The sequence below is a fragment of the Sparus aurata genome, chromosome 15 (assembly GCF_900880675.1).
Source record: "Sparus aurata chromosome 15, fSpaAur1.1, whole genome shotgun sequence".
Taxonomy (NCBI): Eukaryota; Metazoa; Chordata; class Actinopteri; order Spariformes; family Sparidae; genus Sparus; species Sparus aurata.
This window is the reverse complement of record NC_044201.1, coordinates 4,629,433-4,649,870: the sequence shown is the minus strand read 5'-3', so window position 1 is coordinate 4,649,870 and position 20,438 is coordinate 4,629,433. Positions and strand designations below refer to the sequence as shown.

Genomic DNA, 20,438 nt, shown 5'->3' with positions numbered 1-20,438 from the left:
TCAGCAGAAGGCAGCGGTCAGGGCCGGTGAGGCCAGAAAAGATTGTGGACCCAGAAGCAGACTCGGGAGCAGAATGACAGTTAGGATATTTGATTATAATGCAAAACAACAGAGACAGTTCAGGCCAGGCACAGGCCACAGAGGAAAATTCAAACAAAAAAATCCCCAAAATCCCGGCAAAAGTACAGGCAGGGCTCAGGCAAAAATCTGGTGTCAAACAGACAGGCAAAAGTGGTCAATAAACAGGCAAGCAGTGTTGAGCGGAGCAGAGCAGAGGTACAGTCGGGGTAGTGGCTAAAATCCAGGAGTCAAAACACAGGTAGAAGTCGGTACACGGGCAGGTAGGGAGAGCACAGGCAGCAGTACAATGGGCTTGGCTAGACTCACGTGATTGAACAGAAACAGGTTGGCAACGGATTGGCAGACAGAGCAAAGGTTTCCAAGATCATCAGACAAAAATCAGAGTCAAAAACAGGCTTAGGTCAGAAGGTAGAAAGATCCAAGTAATAGCAATACATGAGCAAGACTCCCGGGAAACAGATGTGATAATCTGGTGAAGACTGTCAGTCCCAGTGTGGTTTAAGAGCCCAGGCGGATGAGGCAAACCTGACGTGGATTACGCAGGCCAGCCAGGTCACTGACTAAGGAGGGTGGGTCCTAGCCTGGAATGTGACAGCAGCATAAAGTGCTCTAAAATGTCCTGGTAAGCGGCTGCGTTGACTATTGACTTGATAAAAACACAGTGGACCAACACCAGCTGATAACATGGCTCCTCGAATCATCATTGACCGTGGAAACTTCACACTGGAGGGGCATCACTGGATTTTGTGCCTCTCCACTCTTCCTCCAGACTCTGGGACCTTTCCAAATGAAATGCAAAATGCCTCAATGGGCTTTACAATCTGTACAGTGAACAACATCCTCTGTCCTTAGACCCTTGATTCGAGTGAGGAAAAACTTGTCATGTTGATGGAAAAAAAAAAAATAATTAACGGGAAAAAAAAAAGACAATGGTCCACTCCTTGTGAAGCTCCCACACATTTTTGAACAGCCTCCGCTTGACAGTCCTCTTAAGGCTAGGCTTAACCCTGTTGATTGTGCGCCTTTTCCTACCACAGGTCTCCCTTCTATTAAAATTTCTATGAATGTGCTTGGATACAGCACTCTGTGAACAGCTAGCTTCTTTTGCAATGACCTTATGAGGCTTACCTTTGTGGAGGGTGTCAATGACTGTCTTCTGCACAACTGTCAAGTCAGCAGTGTTCTCCATGATTGTACGTTGCAGGTGTTTTGAGTTAAATGGCTGATACGGTCTACAATATTGAACTTTTTTACAATATGCACCCTTTCTGGGATACTGAATTGTGGGTTTTCATGAACTATAAGGCTTAATAATCCAAATAAATAACCAAATAAAGGCTGAAATATTTCACTTTGGGTGTAATGAATCTATATAATAAATGAGTTTCACTTTTTAAATTGAATTACTCAAATGAATAAACTTTTCCACAAGTTTATTTCCTAATTTATTGAGGTGCACCTGTATTAGCAGCAATGTGTCCAGCAACACTACAGTGTTATTTTCTTCAGAATGCACTCCTATATTAGCCATGGCTGCCATAATGCTCTCTGGTGTTTTGGCTCTCTGTCCCTTCTTAACAGATATCTTCAGCAACTTGTGAGGTTGTACATCTGGAATACAGTAGATGGTGGCAATACACAAATTCAGCTTTTATCTGGATAACAGACATACAAAAAAATAAAATTAATACCATACAGCATTGATGTAGTTATGCATATAAACTTGCAAACATTTAATACCATCCAGCTACTATCAAATTTAGTGAGCTGGAGGAAATTATTGATTGTTACAATAGCCAGTTAATTTCACAGTGATGTCTTTGTTGTCATTATGACTGAATGACAATTTCTAAAGTAATTGTTTCCTTGGAATTCATTTTGTTTACCTTACTTGTCTAACTACTTGGTGAAGCTTTTGAGACAATTAGACATTTTGACATTACCATCCAAGTTATTATCAACCACCTTAAAATGCAGTCATAAATCAAAAGAGGAGAAAAAAAGAAGTTTAAGACTGTTCATATTATCTTATTCAACAGCACATATTTTTGCACAAGTTACAGATAAGGTTTTAAAAGCTATTAAGGGGCTAATGTTTGTTTGCTTAGTGAATAGTAGCTCGCTAACATCTGCATTAATATTAACTGGCTCAAGTTGCTTACTGGCAGATAAACTGGGTAACAGCTCAGTAAAATGAATGCATATTAACAGAATATCTAAATCTTACTGATTTGATTTGACTGAAGCTGTGTAGAAAGCCCTGGAGGTCCACAACAAAATTCTCTGACACACACTGTAACGGTCCTTGGCTGTTATTGCACCTTTTTTCAGGAGGCAAGGCTTTCTATTTTGAATGAAACATTATTACTTTGAGTATGAGTCATCTCGACCTGATAGAGACCAGCAGACTTTACATCCCTCAAGATTAAAAAGTGTTATGCTATAATGAATGAATGAATGAATGCCTCCTTTATTTAACCAGGAAAGTTAAATTGAGAGCAAGCTCTCTTTCCAATGACGCCCTGAGTACAAAATAGATGAAAACACATACACAATATGATCATAAATTACAATTACAATCAGACTGCAGAACATTGAACAATAGGCACTTGAAACACTTTAAAGAAATAAGAATTTTTAGTTTAAGAGCATGCTGTAAGTCATTCCACTTATGAGGGGCATAGACCTGAAAAGCATGATGATGTATAAAATCAAGGACTCTTGTGAACGAGTGTACAAATTACAAGTTCCAATGAGATAGTCAGATGAAACATGCAGCAGGGCCTTGTATATAAAAATCATGCAGTGCTGTTCCCTCCTTACAGATAAAGATGGCCATCCAACTCTGTCATTAAGAACACAATGATGAGTTCTAAACCCATCACCTGAAATAAAACAAAGTGCAGAATGATACACTTCAAAGTTTAGAGAGCAGCATGCATATAGATGACATCAGCATAATCTAGAACAGGTAAAAAAGTGGCCTGAACAAGTTGTTTTCTACATTTTAAAGTAAAACAAGCTCTATTGCGATAAAAGAATGACAATTTACTCTTAAGTTTTTTAGTTAGTGCGGAAATTTGAATTTTGAAATTTGAAGACAGCTTATCATATAAGATTAAAAGATGTTTTAGAGAAATTGTATAGTATAAACTAAATGCAAGTTGAACAACCCTTTCTTCAGTTTGGTTGGCATAATGCAATGTATAATATAGCAAAATGAAAGGTGTAGCACAAGATCAGGAAATAAGGTACTCAGACAGAAACCCAAACTCACAAACACACACTGGCACAAAAGCCACTAGATCAGGGCCTTCTAGCAATCATTCCTTTGCCCTCTGTATCAGAGCTGCTGATACCTTCCACCTCCCTTTGGCGCACTGTCATCATTCAGAGTGCACCAGCATCATCTCATACCACCCTGCTCTTTAAAAGTGTAGTTGTTTTCAAAATGCAGAGCAAAGTCTTTTTTTTATTATTTTTTTTTTCCAGTGCACATCAGATGCAAGCTCTATTCATCTCAAACTTGATAGAATGACTTCTTGGACCTTTTAATGTAAATGAAAAAAGAGCAGTTTTTAATCCCATTTACAGGCGGATCAGTGTCTTCAGCAGTGTTTTATGTCTTATCACAGTTTTATGGCAAACCTTGTGAGACGTTAGTGTTTTATGGTTAAACCTGATTTACAAGTGTATATACTGTATGTGTGTCAATGACTGTGCATATCAAGGGAGGGGTTACTACTATCGACCATATGCTGGTTCTGTCGTTTCTATTTCACAAACCTCTACACACCATATGTGTTTTATGTATATTCATTGTGTGTCTGTGTGTGCGTGTGTGTGTGTGTGTGTGTGTGTGTGTGTGTGTGTGTGTGTGTGTGTGTACTTTCAGGAAAGGCACAGTGGTAAATACAACAGTGCTGGTGTTTATTGCTGGTTCACTCATGGGCTTCAGCCGGATCTGTAATTCACCTGAGATGGTCATCTTTGGCCGCTTCATCACAGGAATTCACTCAGGTACACACACATATGCACCAACCTAGCTGTGTATCCACTGCACACTGAGTCTTGGACTTAGATTTATTATCCGAGGGGGAAATCCATTTGCTGCTGTATGAAGTGGGGCATGTAAACCAAGTAGCCAAATGTACGGAGACACCACTGTTTGTCCCTGTGCACAAAGCCAGCTCCTTGACTGGTCTGCATAGAGAACTGATGTCCTCCTTATCCAACAGCTTTGGAATAAACGGACACTCTGACCATGAGCTAGACCTTCAATTCCTGCAGCTTGTTGCACAAATAATCCACCTCGCCATCTGTGTGTAAGTTACAGTGGAGGAATGGGTATGGCATTATATTTGTGCCACATTCCTGAAGGATCAATGGATGATTTGGAGCAGAGAAAAATGTATTACTCAAGCACATGAATTTTATTTTTAGGAGAAATTATACACAAGCAAAACACAATTTCATTTGAGCAAACAAAATTATATTCTGTGAACAATAAATGCATTTGCATTTTACTATTATCTATTTTAATGTGCAGTTAAAATCTCTCTCCCTCAGTTTAACTTATGAGTAAGAGTTTGTTAGAGGACAAACTTAAGAAACTCTTATTCACTGCACTTTCAGACTGTGCTCTCAATCTCTTCCTTCTGTGTGTGCTTAACTTTACCTGAACACTCGCTTAACTTGTCACAGCATTTACCTGCTGTGCCAAAAAAATGTAACTTTGTCTTGTATTAAAAAATGGCCCTACATGGGCCATTTGGAAACCTGTCAAAAAACACTCAGTCATTATCTCAATATTATGATGTGTACTAGCACGCCTCTTTTGATACGGCAAAGCTGGAATGCTGTATGAAATGACCAAATGCTGAATCTCTGTGTGAAAAGTACTATAGTTAAGCAGTGACAGCAAGCATTTGAATTCTTGATACAGGTAAACAGAAGGCTGCCACTTGCTGTAATTTCTGTTGTCAAGTGTCTATATTATTCTGTTGATTTATCAGTTTAAAGTCTAAAGAATGTAAGATAATAATGAAAAATGTCTTCAGCAAATAATGTCATATCTTCAAATGATCAATCAACAGCTCACAACCCAAAGGTCTTTCATTAACAAGCAGCAGATTCTCACATCTAATAAGATCAATGACATTTTTGCTAAAGAGAGGGCAGAAGCTATTACTTTGTAAGCAACAGACTTAAAGGTGCAATATGTAAAAGTTAAAAATGTTAAAAAAATTATCAACAGAACGTGCAGACATAATAGTTGTATGTGTCGTGTCACAGAGACATCTACTTAAGTTAGCATGCTTACAAGCTAGCTACAGTCTATCGTAGTTCAACATTCATGTGCTAGTTATGAAAACACCAACATTTCCCTGTCCCTCCAAGCTCTCAGTCTGGACTGCTAGATGCACGGCTGATTAGGCTAAAATATCTAATGGCAGCTACAGCTAGCAGCAGTTACCGGTTACTCTTGTGATATGTTGCACCATTATTTTGAATATAAATTAGACAGGCAGCTGATTCTTCGCAAATATTGCTCCTTTGTATCTCCGATGATCACCTAGTTTACTAACCATTACAAAACTAAAACACACAGTAATGCTTTTTTTGCTTTTATTTCAGAGGGCAGATGATTAACACGTTGAATTAGAAAACATTCTGCCCCCTCAGTTTCAAACGTCCTGCAGATAGAATTGGGTTTTGTAATATTGATTTAACATTCAGGCATCCGCATGTTTTATTCAAGCGTCCACATATTGTACTTTCCTTGTCGTGTCTCTTTATTTGCTCGGTTCGCTTGCAGATCCCATGTGATTTCACACTGTAGTTAAAATACACAAAAATCTTTATAAAACAATTTATCGTTAAGTAAATCACTGCATTATTACATTCACCTTTCTTCTTCTGCAGGCATCTCTCTAAGTGTAGTACCAATGTACCTCGGTGAGATAGCTCCTAAGAACCTGCGAGGCTTCCTGGGTCTCGTGCCAAGTATCTTTATTGGCACTGGAGTCTTCACCGCCCAAATCCTCGGCCTACATGAGCTTCTAGGAAAGGTATTCAACACTGCTTACTACTGTAACAACAACCTGGTATGTGGAGAGGACTGCTGCAAATCCATGTGACTGTGTGGTTATGAATGGAAAAAAAAAAATTGTCTCTAACTAAGCTGAATGAAAGCTGAAACTCAGATTTTTTTAAAAACTTGTAAATGTGTCTATTTTAATTATTTTAAACTGCACCTACTATTGTAATAGCCCAGGTCATGGTGATAGAAGAGCAATAGAAGGCATGAAACCAAAATCAGGCTTTCCCCCATACACAACAATTGTGACTAGTGTTACCATACTTGACAAAGCACATCTTGGACTGATTTAGGTAGACTTGAGTCCAACCTGGGATGTCCTTAAGTGGCCACCATAGATTTGACTTATCCAGATAATGTCCTTACCATTGACAAACAAAGTAGGCTTTAACTGTGAAATAAAACTGCCACCAATGCCAATGCCAACATGACATTTTGCATCATCATCTTTTTTTTATAAGATAGTGTCCCATACATCATCAATGTTGCTCTAATATTCTAAGCATCTGTTGGATCTGTCGCAGGAGGAGCATTGGCCCCTCTTTCTTTCAGTGGTGGTGGTCCCCACCTTCATTCAGTTGATGCTGTTGCCATGGTTTCCAGAGAGCCCCAGGTACCTGCTGATTGAAAAGCGCAATGTCCACGCCACCATTACAGGTTAGTGTTGTAGTACTGCTTCACATCAACAAGGGAGGCTACATTAAATTCATTGTTAATAAAAGTTTAATTGTAACATATTTTGAATATTATACCATAGCAGTTGTCTAAGTTCAATGCATCATTACTTTTAAAAGAGAAATACTGTTGTGTGTCAGTGCTACATATTTGTGGCATAGATGTACAGAGTTGACTTTATGCAAATAGTCACAGACAATAATAATTAATATGTTAATAATATACAGTAACTCTAGGCTTTAGATTTCTTTGCTAGATTCAGGTTGATTATAGTGGAAATTAAACCAGCTGGCTATGTAATCCTGATAAGTATGAAAAATGATTTAATATTCCAAGTTAGAAAGGAGTTAACTGAAGGAACAGATAGAGTTCTTTTTAGAATAGGGGATGAGCAGACATTAATAACTCTGCTGAAAATCATTGTGGATTAGAAATAAATGTATGTACACATATGTCAACAATTGAGACCACCATATTTATGATTATTGTACAGTTATTTTGATCTTGTCAGGCTTACCGTCCCATAAAAAGCTTTTGTTCATAAATGTATTTCCTGGTGAGGGTTACGCCATGAGAATATACACCAATCAGCCAAAACATTATTATTATTTTTTTTATTTAACCTTTATTTAACCATGAAAAAAGACTCATTGAGATTAAAAATCTCTTTTACAAGAGTGTCCTGGCCAAGACACTAAAGCCACTGTTAGGTGAAGTGAACAGCATTGGTTCTCCCGTTACAATGCAATGTTGTTCTGGGAAACCTTGGGTCCTTGCATTCATGTGGATGCCATTTGATATGCACCACCCGCCCAAACTTTGTTGCAGTCCAAGTACTCCATCTTATGGCAATGGAACTCTCTGATGGCAGTGACCCTCCCCAGCAGGATAGTAAGGCCTGCCACCAATAAAATTGCTCATGAATAAGACAATTTATGGGACAACAAGCTCATGATGTGAGCCCGGTCTCCAAATTCTCCAGAATTCAATACAATCAAGCGGATCTTTGGAAAATCCTAGAACAAGTCTAACCCATTGAGGCCCCATGTTGCAACCCCACAGACTCAAAGGATCAGCTGGGAGTGTCCAGTGGTGGCAGACACCACAGGACACCCCCAGAGGTCGGGACTCAAGGTTTTACAGCTGAACCTTGCATTGCAGCAAGATGATCAAAGTTATTAGCTTCACGTCAGCTTTTTAAAAAAGTTGTGGCTACTTGGTGTTGATAAACTAAGGCATTACTAACAATTTTATTACTGCTGTTTTTCCATACAAAGGTAAAATAAGTCATTCTCAGAACTTTTATATTCCTATCCGCTCAACTATTTCTAGCTTTCTATCAATGTTTTGTCTTGTAACATGCTTCATGTTTCAAGGTATAAGGATACCTAGCACATCTATTGGGCTGTCCAACCGGTTATTTTCTTTCTCCCTCTGCCTGTTCTCTCTCTCTCTCTCTCCCTCTGCTGCTCTGTGGTGCCCTCTCTTCCTTTGTCTGTGTTGTTATCTTTTAGGAGGATACACCTGTCCAGGTGTTATTTATTACCTGATGACAGCATTTACGGAGGATCGGGTGATTGTCTCTCTCTCTCTCTGGAGCCACTGCCAAGCTCACAACAGAAGGGGGATATTTTTCCCTTTGTGTCCTTGTTGACCCCCCCAACCCCCCATGCAATTTTTCAGTGCTAGGGTTTTGTTTTGTTAGTTTGTTTTTAGTTTGGAGATCAGCAGTAGTCCAGTTTTCAGTTTTCTTTGGTTCATTTAGGGTTAGATTAATTTCTATCCCTTTTTTTTTTATTTCAGCTGGGATCTCTAACCTTCTTTGGTCTGTATCATTTTTGGGGGTACATCCAGGATACCCCCAAATATGTTACAGACCCTCTAACAGACAGATTCGCTGGTTGAACCAAAGTTTTATTTTGAAATCAAGAGCACAAACAAAGTATCATCCAAAAAACGTTGGATATCCCAGCTGAAATAAACAAAAGAAGGGGAAATCCCTGAGTCAGCCACGCAGTGAAAGTGAGACAATCACTCAGTCCTCCTTAAATGCTGTCATCAGGTAATTAATAACACTTGGACAGGTGTATCTTTGTATTAAAAACACAGACAAAGGAAGAGAGGGCCCCAGAGAGCAACAGAGGGAAAGAGAGAGAACAGGCAGTGGGAGCGAGAGAACAACCAGCACAGGCCCACATGTAACACAAGCATTTTTATTTTATCGAGAATGAAAACATATTTTCTGCTGAGAAAAGCCTTAAGTGTTGTTATTTGCCCTTTTTTCATTGAAATATACTCTACAGATCTGATATAACTTATGCTATATCAGCATCTATGCTAACCTCTTGAGGAACGGCCATTGTTGTTTTCAAACAAACAATAGACTCTCTTGCTGGTTGTCACACCCATAGCTGCAGTCTCAAGCAACTAGTAGTTTCTAAAAGGACACTGATTGGTTCACCTGCTGCGTGAAGCACCTTGGAGCCTGGCAAGATGGATTTGCGAGATGATGATCATGATCTTGCAAATCCAGCTGCTTAGTAAGGTGAACAGGAAATTAGATTGTGCCAAGAATTAACCCTCGCGGCAAACTCCTAAATTAAAGGTGCTGATGACTGGTGGATAGACCTACAAACTGACCTCACAATACTTTGGCATTGCAAACCACAAGTAGGGACAAAGCTGTAACCTGTGTTTCAGATGTCCTTTTTGTATGTTTCCATGATGTGCTATAACCATTCTGCTCCCTATCCTGACTCTCAGCCCTGAAGTGGTATAGAACCAAGTGTAACATCCAGGCTGAGATTGAGGAGATGCAGGAGGAGCAGCGCTCTCTGTCGTCAGTGGAGACACTGTCAGTATGGAAACTGTTGCTGGACGACTCAGTCCGCCTGCAGGTGCTGAGTGTGGTGGTCATCAACATCGGCATGCAGCTGTCTGGCATCGATGCGGTGAGGACTTTGAAATGAAGTGATGTATACACAGACGGAGTGGAGGTTTGGTGGTCTTTTTTCAAATGAGTTTTTAGTAAGTCCAACGTTTTCGCCACGGTTTCTTCCTTGGGTGTTTCCCCTAAATGAAATATGCAAAATTAGAAAATGTGCTGTGTATGAAAAAAAGAAAGAAAGGGATGGCTCTGGAGAGCTGAGGATAACTGCAGAGTTGGCTAATTATCCGTTGGTTTGTCACTAGAAAGGACCCCATTAGTCACAACTAACAAAGCATTTGGTCTTTAAAAATATTTGACGGGACAATGTCAATTCAGACTCTTTTGGCAAGTAATTTAATTCACAGCCAATGTGTCTCAGTTGTGTCTCATCTGTAATTATTAATAACCATGGTACTGCTATACTCACTCAGCTCCACAACTCAAACCATTTGTATGCCTGAAGTGAGACAATGTCATTGTTTTGCAGGTCTCAAGTCATGGTTTTGAAATCTCAAGCCATAGTCAAATCTCTTTGTTCTCTTCAATAGATTTTAGTGTGGGGATAGTAGATGAAGAAATACACGATTATCTTTATCTGTATATATTCAACCAAACTATATATATATATATATATATATATTAGGGCTGTCAACTTTAACGCGTTGATAACTCGTTAACGCAACATCCTCTTAACGCCGTTCATTTTTTTAACGCGCGATTAACGCTCGGTATTAAAAAAAAACCAAGAGTGTTTGATTTATGGCCATTGATGGCATCTGTAGTTCCAGAGGGTGGCAGAAGAATAAGAGAGGGAATCAAAAGAAGAAGAAGCAGGGTTGGCGTTCGGGAAAAACACGGTAGACTGAAAAGCGAAAGCGAAAGTGAAAGTAAATGGAGAAAGGACTTATGAACGGCAAATTTACTTTCAAAACACTGCCAGATGGTTCTGTCAATAGGACAAAAGTTATCTGCACGTACTGTCGACATGAAACGAGTTACCATTGAAGTACGTCGAGTCTATATGTATATATATATATATATATATATATATATATATATATATATATATATATATATATATATATATATATTAAATATATATATTATATATATATATATATTATATATATTATATATATATATTAAATATATATAATATATAGTATATATATAAATACACTTTTTAAAGACAAGGAGAAAAAGAATAACTTGACAGTTTTTATTTTTTAAATTCAGTCCTTTTTTATAATCTCTCCATTTCAATCAAAGAATTGCACTTAATTTAAGTTGCTGTCAGTTGTTGACAACAAACAGAAGTTATTACAACTACTAGGCTACTTCAGTGTACTAAATATAGCTCTGAATGGTAATGCAAGTTAGACTTTATGACCTTCGTTTGAGGAAATCTTCTCTGGACCTCTTTGAAACTTAATTGAGTACCCATTGGTGTAGAGGAATGGATTGTGGATATAGCTTTATGGGACTCAGGAATTGGTGGTGACAGGTGGAAATGTTGCTGTGCCGACCCTTCTAGTTTGTGATTTGTCACTTTGGAAGTTGTGTATCCAGTGGATGACAAGTGAGAAAAGGTCAAAGCTTTTGAGTTGCATGGTTTGAATGTCCATTTTTCTTGACCAAAGCAGTCCTTATATCTCAATTAGATAATAACTAAAATAAATCTGAGGCATACAGCTACAGATACGCTTATGCTGTTTCTTTTATTTCAGTTAAGCATTTAATACAGTCTCCCATAAAACTAGTTAGCTCTGGGCTTAAGTTCCCCACTTCCACATGCCAAATTCTCCCTCTGATTATTGCTCTGGAGATTCATTAATTATCTGATGATTACCAGGGTGCCCAGCCCAAAAAGTGCACACTGTAAGCACTGGAACTGAACTCATTAGCACACCCTTCTCCAGGCTGTATTTTAAGTTGCTAATTAGCTCTACCTAAAACACAGTGGCACAGTCCTGATACATGCACATACTGACAGCAGCGCTAAGGGTGAGGAGGGTTAAGGTTATATGATGGTGGGAAAAATAATCAATCAACATAATCAATGATGAGGATGAGAATTAAGTTGATTTTTGTGTCCATGGTGACGGTATGATGATTGTGAGGAAAAGCAATACTTGAGAGACTGAGGATGATAATATAGGCTAGGTCTCCATAAAATTTTATATATGTATATATAAGAAAAAATGACATCCTTTGACATCTGATGGAAACACGATTGTGTGTGTGTGTGTGTGTGTGTGTGTGTGTGTGTGTGTGTGTGTGTGTATGTATGTATATATATATATATATATATGTGTGCCTCTCACCGTCTGCTGTGTCCAGTGCTCCGTAAAACCTCACAGTGAATTGAGTGTCAGATGTTTGCTGTCTCTGTGTAGTGACACTGTATCAGCTATACAGTCTGTTTTTTCTGTCTTTTGAAAGCATGCCACAGTACGCTGAGAACATTTTTATCATTTCTTCAGCCAAACTGGTTACAGGTTACGATCCTGGTCAAAAGTTAACATACATTTGTAAACAACATGTTTATCAAGGCAGTTTTCAGTTTCGATGATTTCTTTTTTGTGATGGAATGGAGTGGAACACAAACTACTTTGTCACAAAAAACATTCATGCATTCTCCTGGCTGTTTTCATCTCAATGTGGTACTTTTGATCGCCAGCCACACACTTCTGACAGACCTCGGGCTACATTTTCCACTCTTCTTGACAGGATAGGTGAAGTTCAACCAAATGTGTTGGTTTCCTGGAATGGACTTGTTTCTTCAGCATAGTCCACATGTTCTCAATGGGGTTCAAGACAAAACTCAATTCCAGCCTGATTTAGCCATTCTTTTACCACTTTTCCCAATCTTCCCAACCACCTAAGACCCAATCTTATGCTTATGAGTTTAGGTTTTTCCTGAAGAATTGGGAGATAATCCTCCTTTTTCATTATTCCATTTACTTTCTTTGAAGCACCAGATCCATTTGCAGCAAAACAGCCCCAAAGCATGATACTACCACCAACATGCTCAACAGTAGGTATGGTTTTCTTGGGGTTAAAGGCCTCACCTTCCGTCCTCCAAACATATTCCATCAACTCTCCATTTTTGTTTTATCTAACCACAGACCTTCCCTTGAGAGGACTTTTTTTTGTCCATGTGATCAGCCGCAAACTTCATTCATCATGTAGGGCCCTATAAAATCCGTTTAATTTTTTCCCTAATTCCGTTTTTTCCGTTTTAATTTTTGGGAATTCCGTTTTTTCTGTTTTGATTTTTGTGAATCCAGATTTACTCTTATTATACTACCAAAAACAGTCTGTTTTTAATGTAAATGACTAAAATGTACACAAATTAAATAGAAATTACCTTAAATTAATTGAGGTGACAAACATATTTCCTCAATACTGTACCGTAAAGTACAGTAAAGTGCATCAAAAACATTTGATTCTTCATACAGTAGTATATTTTGTGTTTTTATGGGTTTCATTGAATAAAAACATGGTCAGCTCTCAGGCAGATCCAGAAAAGCCTCCCAGCCCAGGCAGAGTCAGCTAACAGGGCTGTGGCTAACGGGGCTAGCTAGCTAACAGCAGCTACTGTTAGCAGCAGTTAACAGTCACTCTGGTATTATATGCCGATACTATAAATCGGACAGGTGGCTAACTCTAACGCATTAACGTTACATACACCTTTAATTACGATTTCTCAGGTCTGCTTCTTTGCAAAACAACAGTTCACCTGACACATACAAGTCGTTCGGGAACTGCTCGGCTCTGTACTGAGGGGTTAATGTCAAGTTTCTCAGCTTTTACGTCGACAAAGACGGAGCCGTGAGCTGCCGCTTCGCCATGCTTACATTGTTTTGACGGGGGAGCTCAGTCTGTGGGGAGGGGGGCGGCGATGACTTGTTGTGCCACCCAGATTTGGTTCCCCCCGTGCAGTTTTCCCCAGACAAACGTTCCTCTTCCACACAAGAACAACATTTCAGTGAAATTATGTCAAATTCAGCGGTATTCCGTGTTAAAAAGTAGATTCCATTTTAATCTGCCAATTCCGCGATTCCGTCCGCGATTCCGTGATCGCGGAAATCATAGGGCCCTAATCATGCCACAAACATATCCCCCTGGTAAACGTGGTTGGGAAAAAAAACAAAACACTGTAGGGTAAGGACATTGATCTAGTTTGTTTTTTGTTATTTATTTTATATATTCCATTTGTTTCATTGCAAATTCATTTTTGTTAAAATTGTAAGGACTAAAATATTTACTACTATAGATGTATTTATTTACCCGTATTTCACCATTCAAGTTTCACTGCTGTAGTCTTTTCTTACACAATAATTGCTAAATCAAGGTTTTAGGGGCATACATTGATACTAAATTCTGAGAACAGCTCATTCTATTGGTGTAACAAACTTAGGTTTGTGTAAGCACGCATACCTTGGCAGCCCTTGTAATCTAAATTTGTGTAAAGCTTGTATAAATAACAAATGCCTCTTCCAGATTTAATAAACAAATCTGCTCCTACAAGCCCTAGGGGAATAAAATGGCAAACTGAAGGCGTAAAGGGGCTAGGGTCTAATGAGGTTCCCTCAAGAAAGATGTGGGCAATCAGAAAAACAAAATGGGGCCTAAATAGACCAGAGTTTACCAGCTGGCACTCTAAGGGGGAATAATGTTCTCAATAATTCAGGGAGCAATTCAGAATGGGGCAGATTGATTGACTGGCTGGGAGGTAAATGCCCCAAGCTGCTTCCACTCCTCAATCAGGAGTCAGTCTCCTCACCTGCGCACAGGTGCTCTGAATCCTGTACAATCAGTCATAAGGAAAATCAGCCCAAACAAAAAAAATAGCAGGTCAAACAATTGGACTGCTACAAGCTGGCACAAAAGCCTTTGCAGCGGGTTGTAATGTTTAATTTCACTTATCGTCAACATAAAAAGCCTTTCTTGTTTTTCCATTTATTACAAAGTTTACCAAATGTCTGGTGTTTTTGTAAATCTGTTAACTTGGAACATAGATTTGTTTGAACCCACCCTTTTTTAAGTGAGCAAAATTATTGGAACATGTGACTGCCCGCTGTTTTTTGCTGCACAGGTATGTCCCATTACATTGATTATTCAGACAATAAATAGCACTGAATATCATCTCTCAGTTTCAGCTATGGGTTTTTGCCTTTACAGACTGCATTCATAGTTAAAAATGTGTAACCAACCAGAGAGCTGTTTATAGGAGGAAGGCAAGCAATTCTGACGCTAAGAGAAGATGGAAAATCAATCAGAGCTATTTCAAAAACATTGGCCATAGCCTGTACAACCATTTGGAATGTCCTGAAGATGATGAAAACCACTTATGTACTCAGCAACTGATGTTATACTGGTAGATGAAGGAAAACATCAGCAGTTGCCAGATTGGTCAGACAAAACATTGTGAGAGCTGTAAAGAAAACCCCTAAAACAACTGTCAGTGACGTCACCAGCAACCTCCCAAGGGAAGTGTATCACAATACATTGCATAGAAGACTTCGGGAACAAAAGTACAGAGGGCGCACCAGAAGATGAAAACCACTCATTAGCAATAAGAATAGAATGGCCAGATTGAATTTGTCAGAAAGTACAGAGATGAGGCTGATCAGTTCTGGGACAAAGTTTTTCTGGACTGATGAGAAAAAGATTAGCCTTTCTTCTGTAATGTGCGGAGAAAAAAGGATCTGGTCATGATCCCAAACACACAAGCTTATTTGTGAAAAAAGGTGGAGGTGATATCATGGCTTGGGCTTTAATGGTTTCTTCTTGGATGGGCTCATTGATCTTCATTGATAATGTAACACGTGATGGCAGCAGAAAAATAAACTCAGGAGTCATAAACTTTTTGTCTGCCAATTTAAAGAGAGATGAAACCAAACTGATCAGGTGATCCTTCATCATGCAGCAAAACAACAATCTAAAATATACTACCAAAACAGCCAAGGAGTTCATCAGGGGAAAGAAGTGGAATGTTTTGGACTACTTTTTTTTCACCTAAAAATGTTGTGTTCTGTTACAAATGATGCTATCCTCTGTTTTTTAACAGACCTAGATGTAGATACCTGGAAATGAAAGCTGAAATGCTGATCTCTTGTCTCTTTCATCTTTTGATGTCAACCCCAAATGTTTTCAGTGTACAGCCAAAAAAAAGGAATTGGCCTCGCTGTTCCAATAGTTTTAGAGTGGACTGTATACAGCCAGATGTGCACTAGTGGGGCCTAGTGGATGAGACCAGCTACACATCACTGTGGGTGGCTGGACTGTAATTCTGGTCCTAAAGTGACAAAAGTGTGACAAAGCAATTACTTTAGTTTAGATGTTATTAGAACATGTTAGAGCTGTGTTTATCATTAAGTGTTAAATTGTGGCATGATCAGGCTAAGATATGTACAGTGTGATCACTAGTGTTTTGAATGCTTTTTGTAAAGCCCTCTGTACATGTAAGATATGATGAGTGGGATGATACATTTTAATATTACAGATAGAATTAATTCATTATGTATTATTCATTATCAGATGTCAGTAGGGAAAACGGGGTAACATGAGCCACTTTTTAAATTTGATGATTTCAATGAAAAATAAAAGTGCATTAGCTTTAAATAGTAGTTATTATATATATCTCAGGTTATTGTGTACCCATGGAAAGTAAACCTAGTTATCCAGTTATGGTATTAGAACAATGACCCATCAAAAAAAAATGTCCGATGGCTCAACTTGCCCCAAGGTACGGGTAAAATGAGACTAGGCATTGGGTAAATTGAGCCATTTAGGCATAAGTAGTACTATTGTCACGTTACGGCCTAGGACTCGCCCTCCTTAGTCGGTGACCTGGCATGATCCATGCCAGGTTTTCCCCTCTGCCCTGCCTCCTGGCTGAATGACAAGTGAGGAATCCAATCCCCAGTTACCTGCTGCTCCACACCTGATTCTACTCTCCTGTCAGCCTGGGCTTTAAAGACACTCAAAGGACTGACAGTCTTCATCAGATTATCGCATCTGTTTCCGGGAGTCTCCTGCCCAAGTATTGCTATTTTTTGGATTTTTTTTCAACCTTCTGACCTTTTTTTTTTTTGATCTGGATTTTTGCCTGACGGCCTTGGATACCTTTGCTCTGTCTGCCTATCCATTGCCAACCTGTTTCTGTTCAACCACGTGAGTCTTGCCTAGTCCTCTGTACTGCTGCCTGTGTTCTCCCTCCCTGCCGTGTACTGACCTCTGCCTGTGTTCGACTCCTGGATTTTGCCTCAACCCTGACTGTACCTCTGCTGAGCCTTACACTGCCTGCCTGTTTATTGACAACTTTTGCCTGTCTGACACCAGAGTTTCGCCTGAGCCCTACCTGTACTTTTGCGAGGATTTTTTGGACTTTCTTGTTTGATTTTTTTTCCCCTGTGGCCTGGTCCTGGCCTGTACTGCCTTTTGTTATTTTGAATTGTTATTAAATATTATAAAATAGAAGTCCAGCATATTTGTGCCGGAGGGCTCCAGACTGCCGGAGCTGATACAGAGCAGATACGCAGCGCAGTAGACCTGGTGGAAGTTAACACATAGACTAAGACCATGTCCACACGTACCAAAACAATCTTTTGGCATCTTTCAAGAAAATTTACGTCCAAACAGATCGGCTGTAAAAGAGTCAACGCGCTGTAGTTCATATCCCAGGCCTATAGATGGCGCTTGAAATTCACCAAAATCGGTGAAGAGGAGACGGCGCATGCGCATAAAGATTGCACGCTGTAAACAAACGGACAGTAGAAGGAGAAACCAAACTAAGCAACAAGAAGACGAAAATGTCTAGTGCAAGGAAACCAGAATCGTTTGTGTGGACCGATAATGAGGTCAAACTGCTGCTGACGATCGGCCAAAACGATGCAAAACATGTGCGTTTACACGAAAAAGCGTTTCCATGTGGATGGCCCTTAAAAGTGAAACCTATCAGTTCCGGTGGCGTGGAGGAGACGTAGCGCAGCGGACACGTATCTGGTGGAATCTAGGGGTAATCTAGGTTTATACTTAAGCCCAGTGGTGTAGTGGGGATTTTATCACTGGGGGAACTCGCACCCCCCCCCCCCCCAAAAAAAAAAAAAAAAAAAACACGTTATTTGAATTAGGTCACCCGGATAGACCCAAGTTGTAAATGCTTGAGCCATATATCGTTGCAAGTAGACGGCTCTCCTTCTCTCTCTCACACACACAACATAAACATAGGCAAAACTGTTCAGTGTGTGTCTTTGTATCAGTGTGTTGCTGTAATCGTAAAATTAATATATATATATATATATAAAACTGTAACTGAATTATTTGTGTGTGTGTGTGTGGTGTTGCTGCCTCACCAAAAACTACAACTAAGATGATCTGTAACTGTATACATTAAGTGTTTGGTATAAGCTATGGTGATTGAGAGAGAGAGAGAGAGATGATAAAGGTGGAGTTCTTTTCTGCAATGATTCTGAATTCATTGAATACACATTTAACCCACATCAAATCAGTTGACTCAAAACTGTTGATAAATGAAGAACGCATATAGGTAACAATAAGTACAGTAATACCATAGCTTACCTTTTTCTTCATCAGAGCAGTGACTCTCTCCTCTCCTCCTGTCTCTGTCCCTTCAACCTCTTCATCTCTCTCCTGTCTCATTCTCTGTTGAATTTTTAAAATCAAGTATCAAGTAAGTCTAAGTATACTACTGATTCATGACCTAATATTTTAATGCCATGTTTAGTCACATTATTACTTATCCATCCAAACATCCAAATAATATTATTGATGGATAATTCATACTGTGACTGAACATGGCCTTAAAATATTCTGATTCATTGCATGTCCTTTCATTTTGTTCGCCTCGGCTACATTTACAGTAGGTTACAGGTTAGCATCTCTATTGGCTATCTGTTGCATCTGTAGGCTAGTTCACTATTTTTCTCATTCTCTTAGCTTATTACAATTCTCACCTTCCTCCTCTTTGCCTGATCATCCTCTGCCTTTCTTGCTGCATCAAATGATAACTTGGATTGATGCAGCCTCTTACCACTACGTTGCATCTGTGCTCTGATCCATTTAATTGCCGATCTAAAAATAGACCTGCAGTCACATCGCGACCGTATTTACTTTCGGTTTTAATGAAAAGAAACTTAAGGAAAAAAATACCGAGGACATGACCTCGGTGTCCTCAATGGTGACTACGGCCCTGCACACACACACACACACACGGCGCTTCTCGACACACAGATTCAAAATTATGCACATTTTGGCCCCACGGCAAAAAGTGACGAATTATTGTCCTAATAATTGCATGAATGCTTGAAGTATAGACGTATGGCATTGCAAATAGGAGACGGCGCTGCTTCTCTCCTCTCTCATATAGGCACTGCAACCTCACACAGACTTCAAATCCTGCCGTGACCGCGCCCGCAGTGACACAATAAATGTTTTATTAATATTTGTGAATTGCAGTATGTTTTATTACATTATTCGAAGCTATACTATAGCGAAAATGATTACAAAGGCAATATTTAAAAAAAATGTATTAGACAAATAAAAGAAAAATTCTTGCCAAAAAAAAAAAATAAAAATCTCGCCAAAAAGACTGGGGGAACGCCGTTCCCCCGCGTCCCCTGACCACTACACCCCTGCTTAAGCCTTACCAGCAAATTTAACCAAGACAAAATCACCTACAGCAAGGGTTGTCAAAGCTTCATCGCTTCATTCTTTCAGACTTTTACCATCTGTGCAGTCATTTAGAAAAACAGTATAGTGTCACTCTCATCTGAGCTGATTTCCTCTTCAATTCTTTGCTTTCTGCTATTTTTCTTCCCTTCTTTCACAAATTGCTTCACCGTTGGCTTTTTTTGGAGCCAACAGAGCTTTTGCAGTCTTTCGTGGTGTGCTTTCTCTATGGCAATTTTCGCAGACGTGTCATTCAAGATTCTTGTTTTGACCCTCTTATGCCTTTTCTTTTCCCTTGCAGATGATACTTTTGGGAAAGGGATTATGTTCTCTGGTGACACATAGCTGTTTTATCAATAAATCTCTTCAGTGTCATTCTGTCGATGTTGTTGCCCTTTTGCCACAGACCGAATGGACCTCCCCGTGACACTTGCCTTGTTGCTCTCTTAAGATCATCCAAGGAAGCTGAGGCCTTAATTATATTTCTTTGGTATGTCCTTGCCATTATATCTAATCTTAAGTATCAGAAAATGATATTTGAATACACAGATAACGTTGTATATGTAGGTTTAGCAGAATTAAATCTTTGGGGGTTAATTGAGCCACTGACTCAACTTGCCCCCACCCCAGTGGCTTATTTTACCCCACAACCTCCATTTTGTCAACTGTTTCACACAGTTGCTCAGATCAACAATTATGCTATGTTTATGACATTGTTTTGTAGCTTACACTGACATAAATTAACATGATTCATAACTTTAAAGACATGGTGAATCTTTTTTTTTTTATTGCTCTAGTTTGATTACCTGTCTCTCCATGTGCTTGAACTCAACATTGCTTCAGTAATGTGAACTACACTTCGTTAATTGGTAGTCACATGAAGACTTTTTTTTTTTTTACGGTTACCCAGATAGAGGGGGTGGCTCATCTTACCCCGTTCTCCCCGACCCATAA

The 20,438-nt window shown here is 39.2% G+C and overlaps 1 protein-coding gene across 3 annotated transcripts in view; it reads left to right on the top strand.

Moving 5' to 3' along the window:
* The window catches only part of slc2a15a (solute carrier family 2 member 15a), a 52,577-nt gene that overhangs the window by 16,887 nt on the left and 15,252 nt on the right, over positions 1-20,438 (top strand). For all 3 annotated transcript variants that reach the window (XM_030440965.1, XM_030440966.1, XM_030440967.1), the window contains 4 exons: positions 3,977-4,101; positions 6,007-6,152; positions 6,706-6,838; positions 9,620-9,807. In XM_030440965.1, coding sequence (XP_030296825.1) covers positions 3,977-4,101; positions 6,007-6,152; positions 6,706-6,838; positions 9,620-9,807 — 592 coding nt within the window. The remainder of the gene's footprint in view (positions 1-3,976; positions 4,102-6,006; positions 6,153-6,705; positions 6,839-9,619; positions 9,808-20,438) is intronic.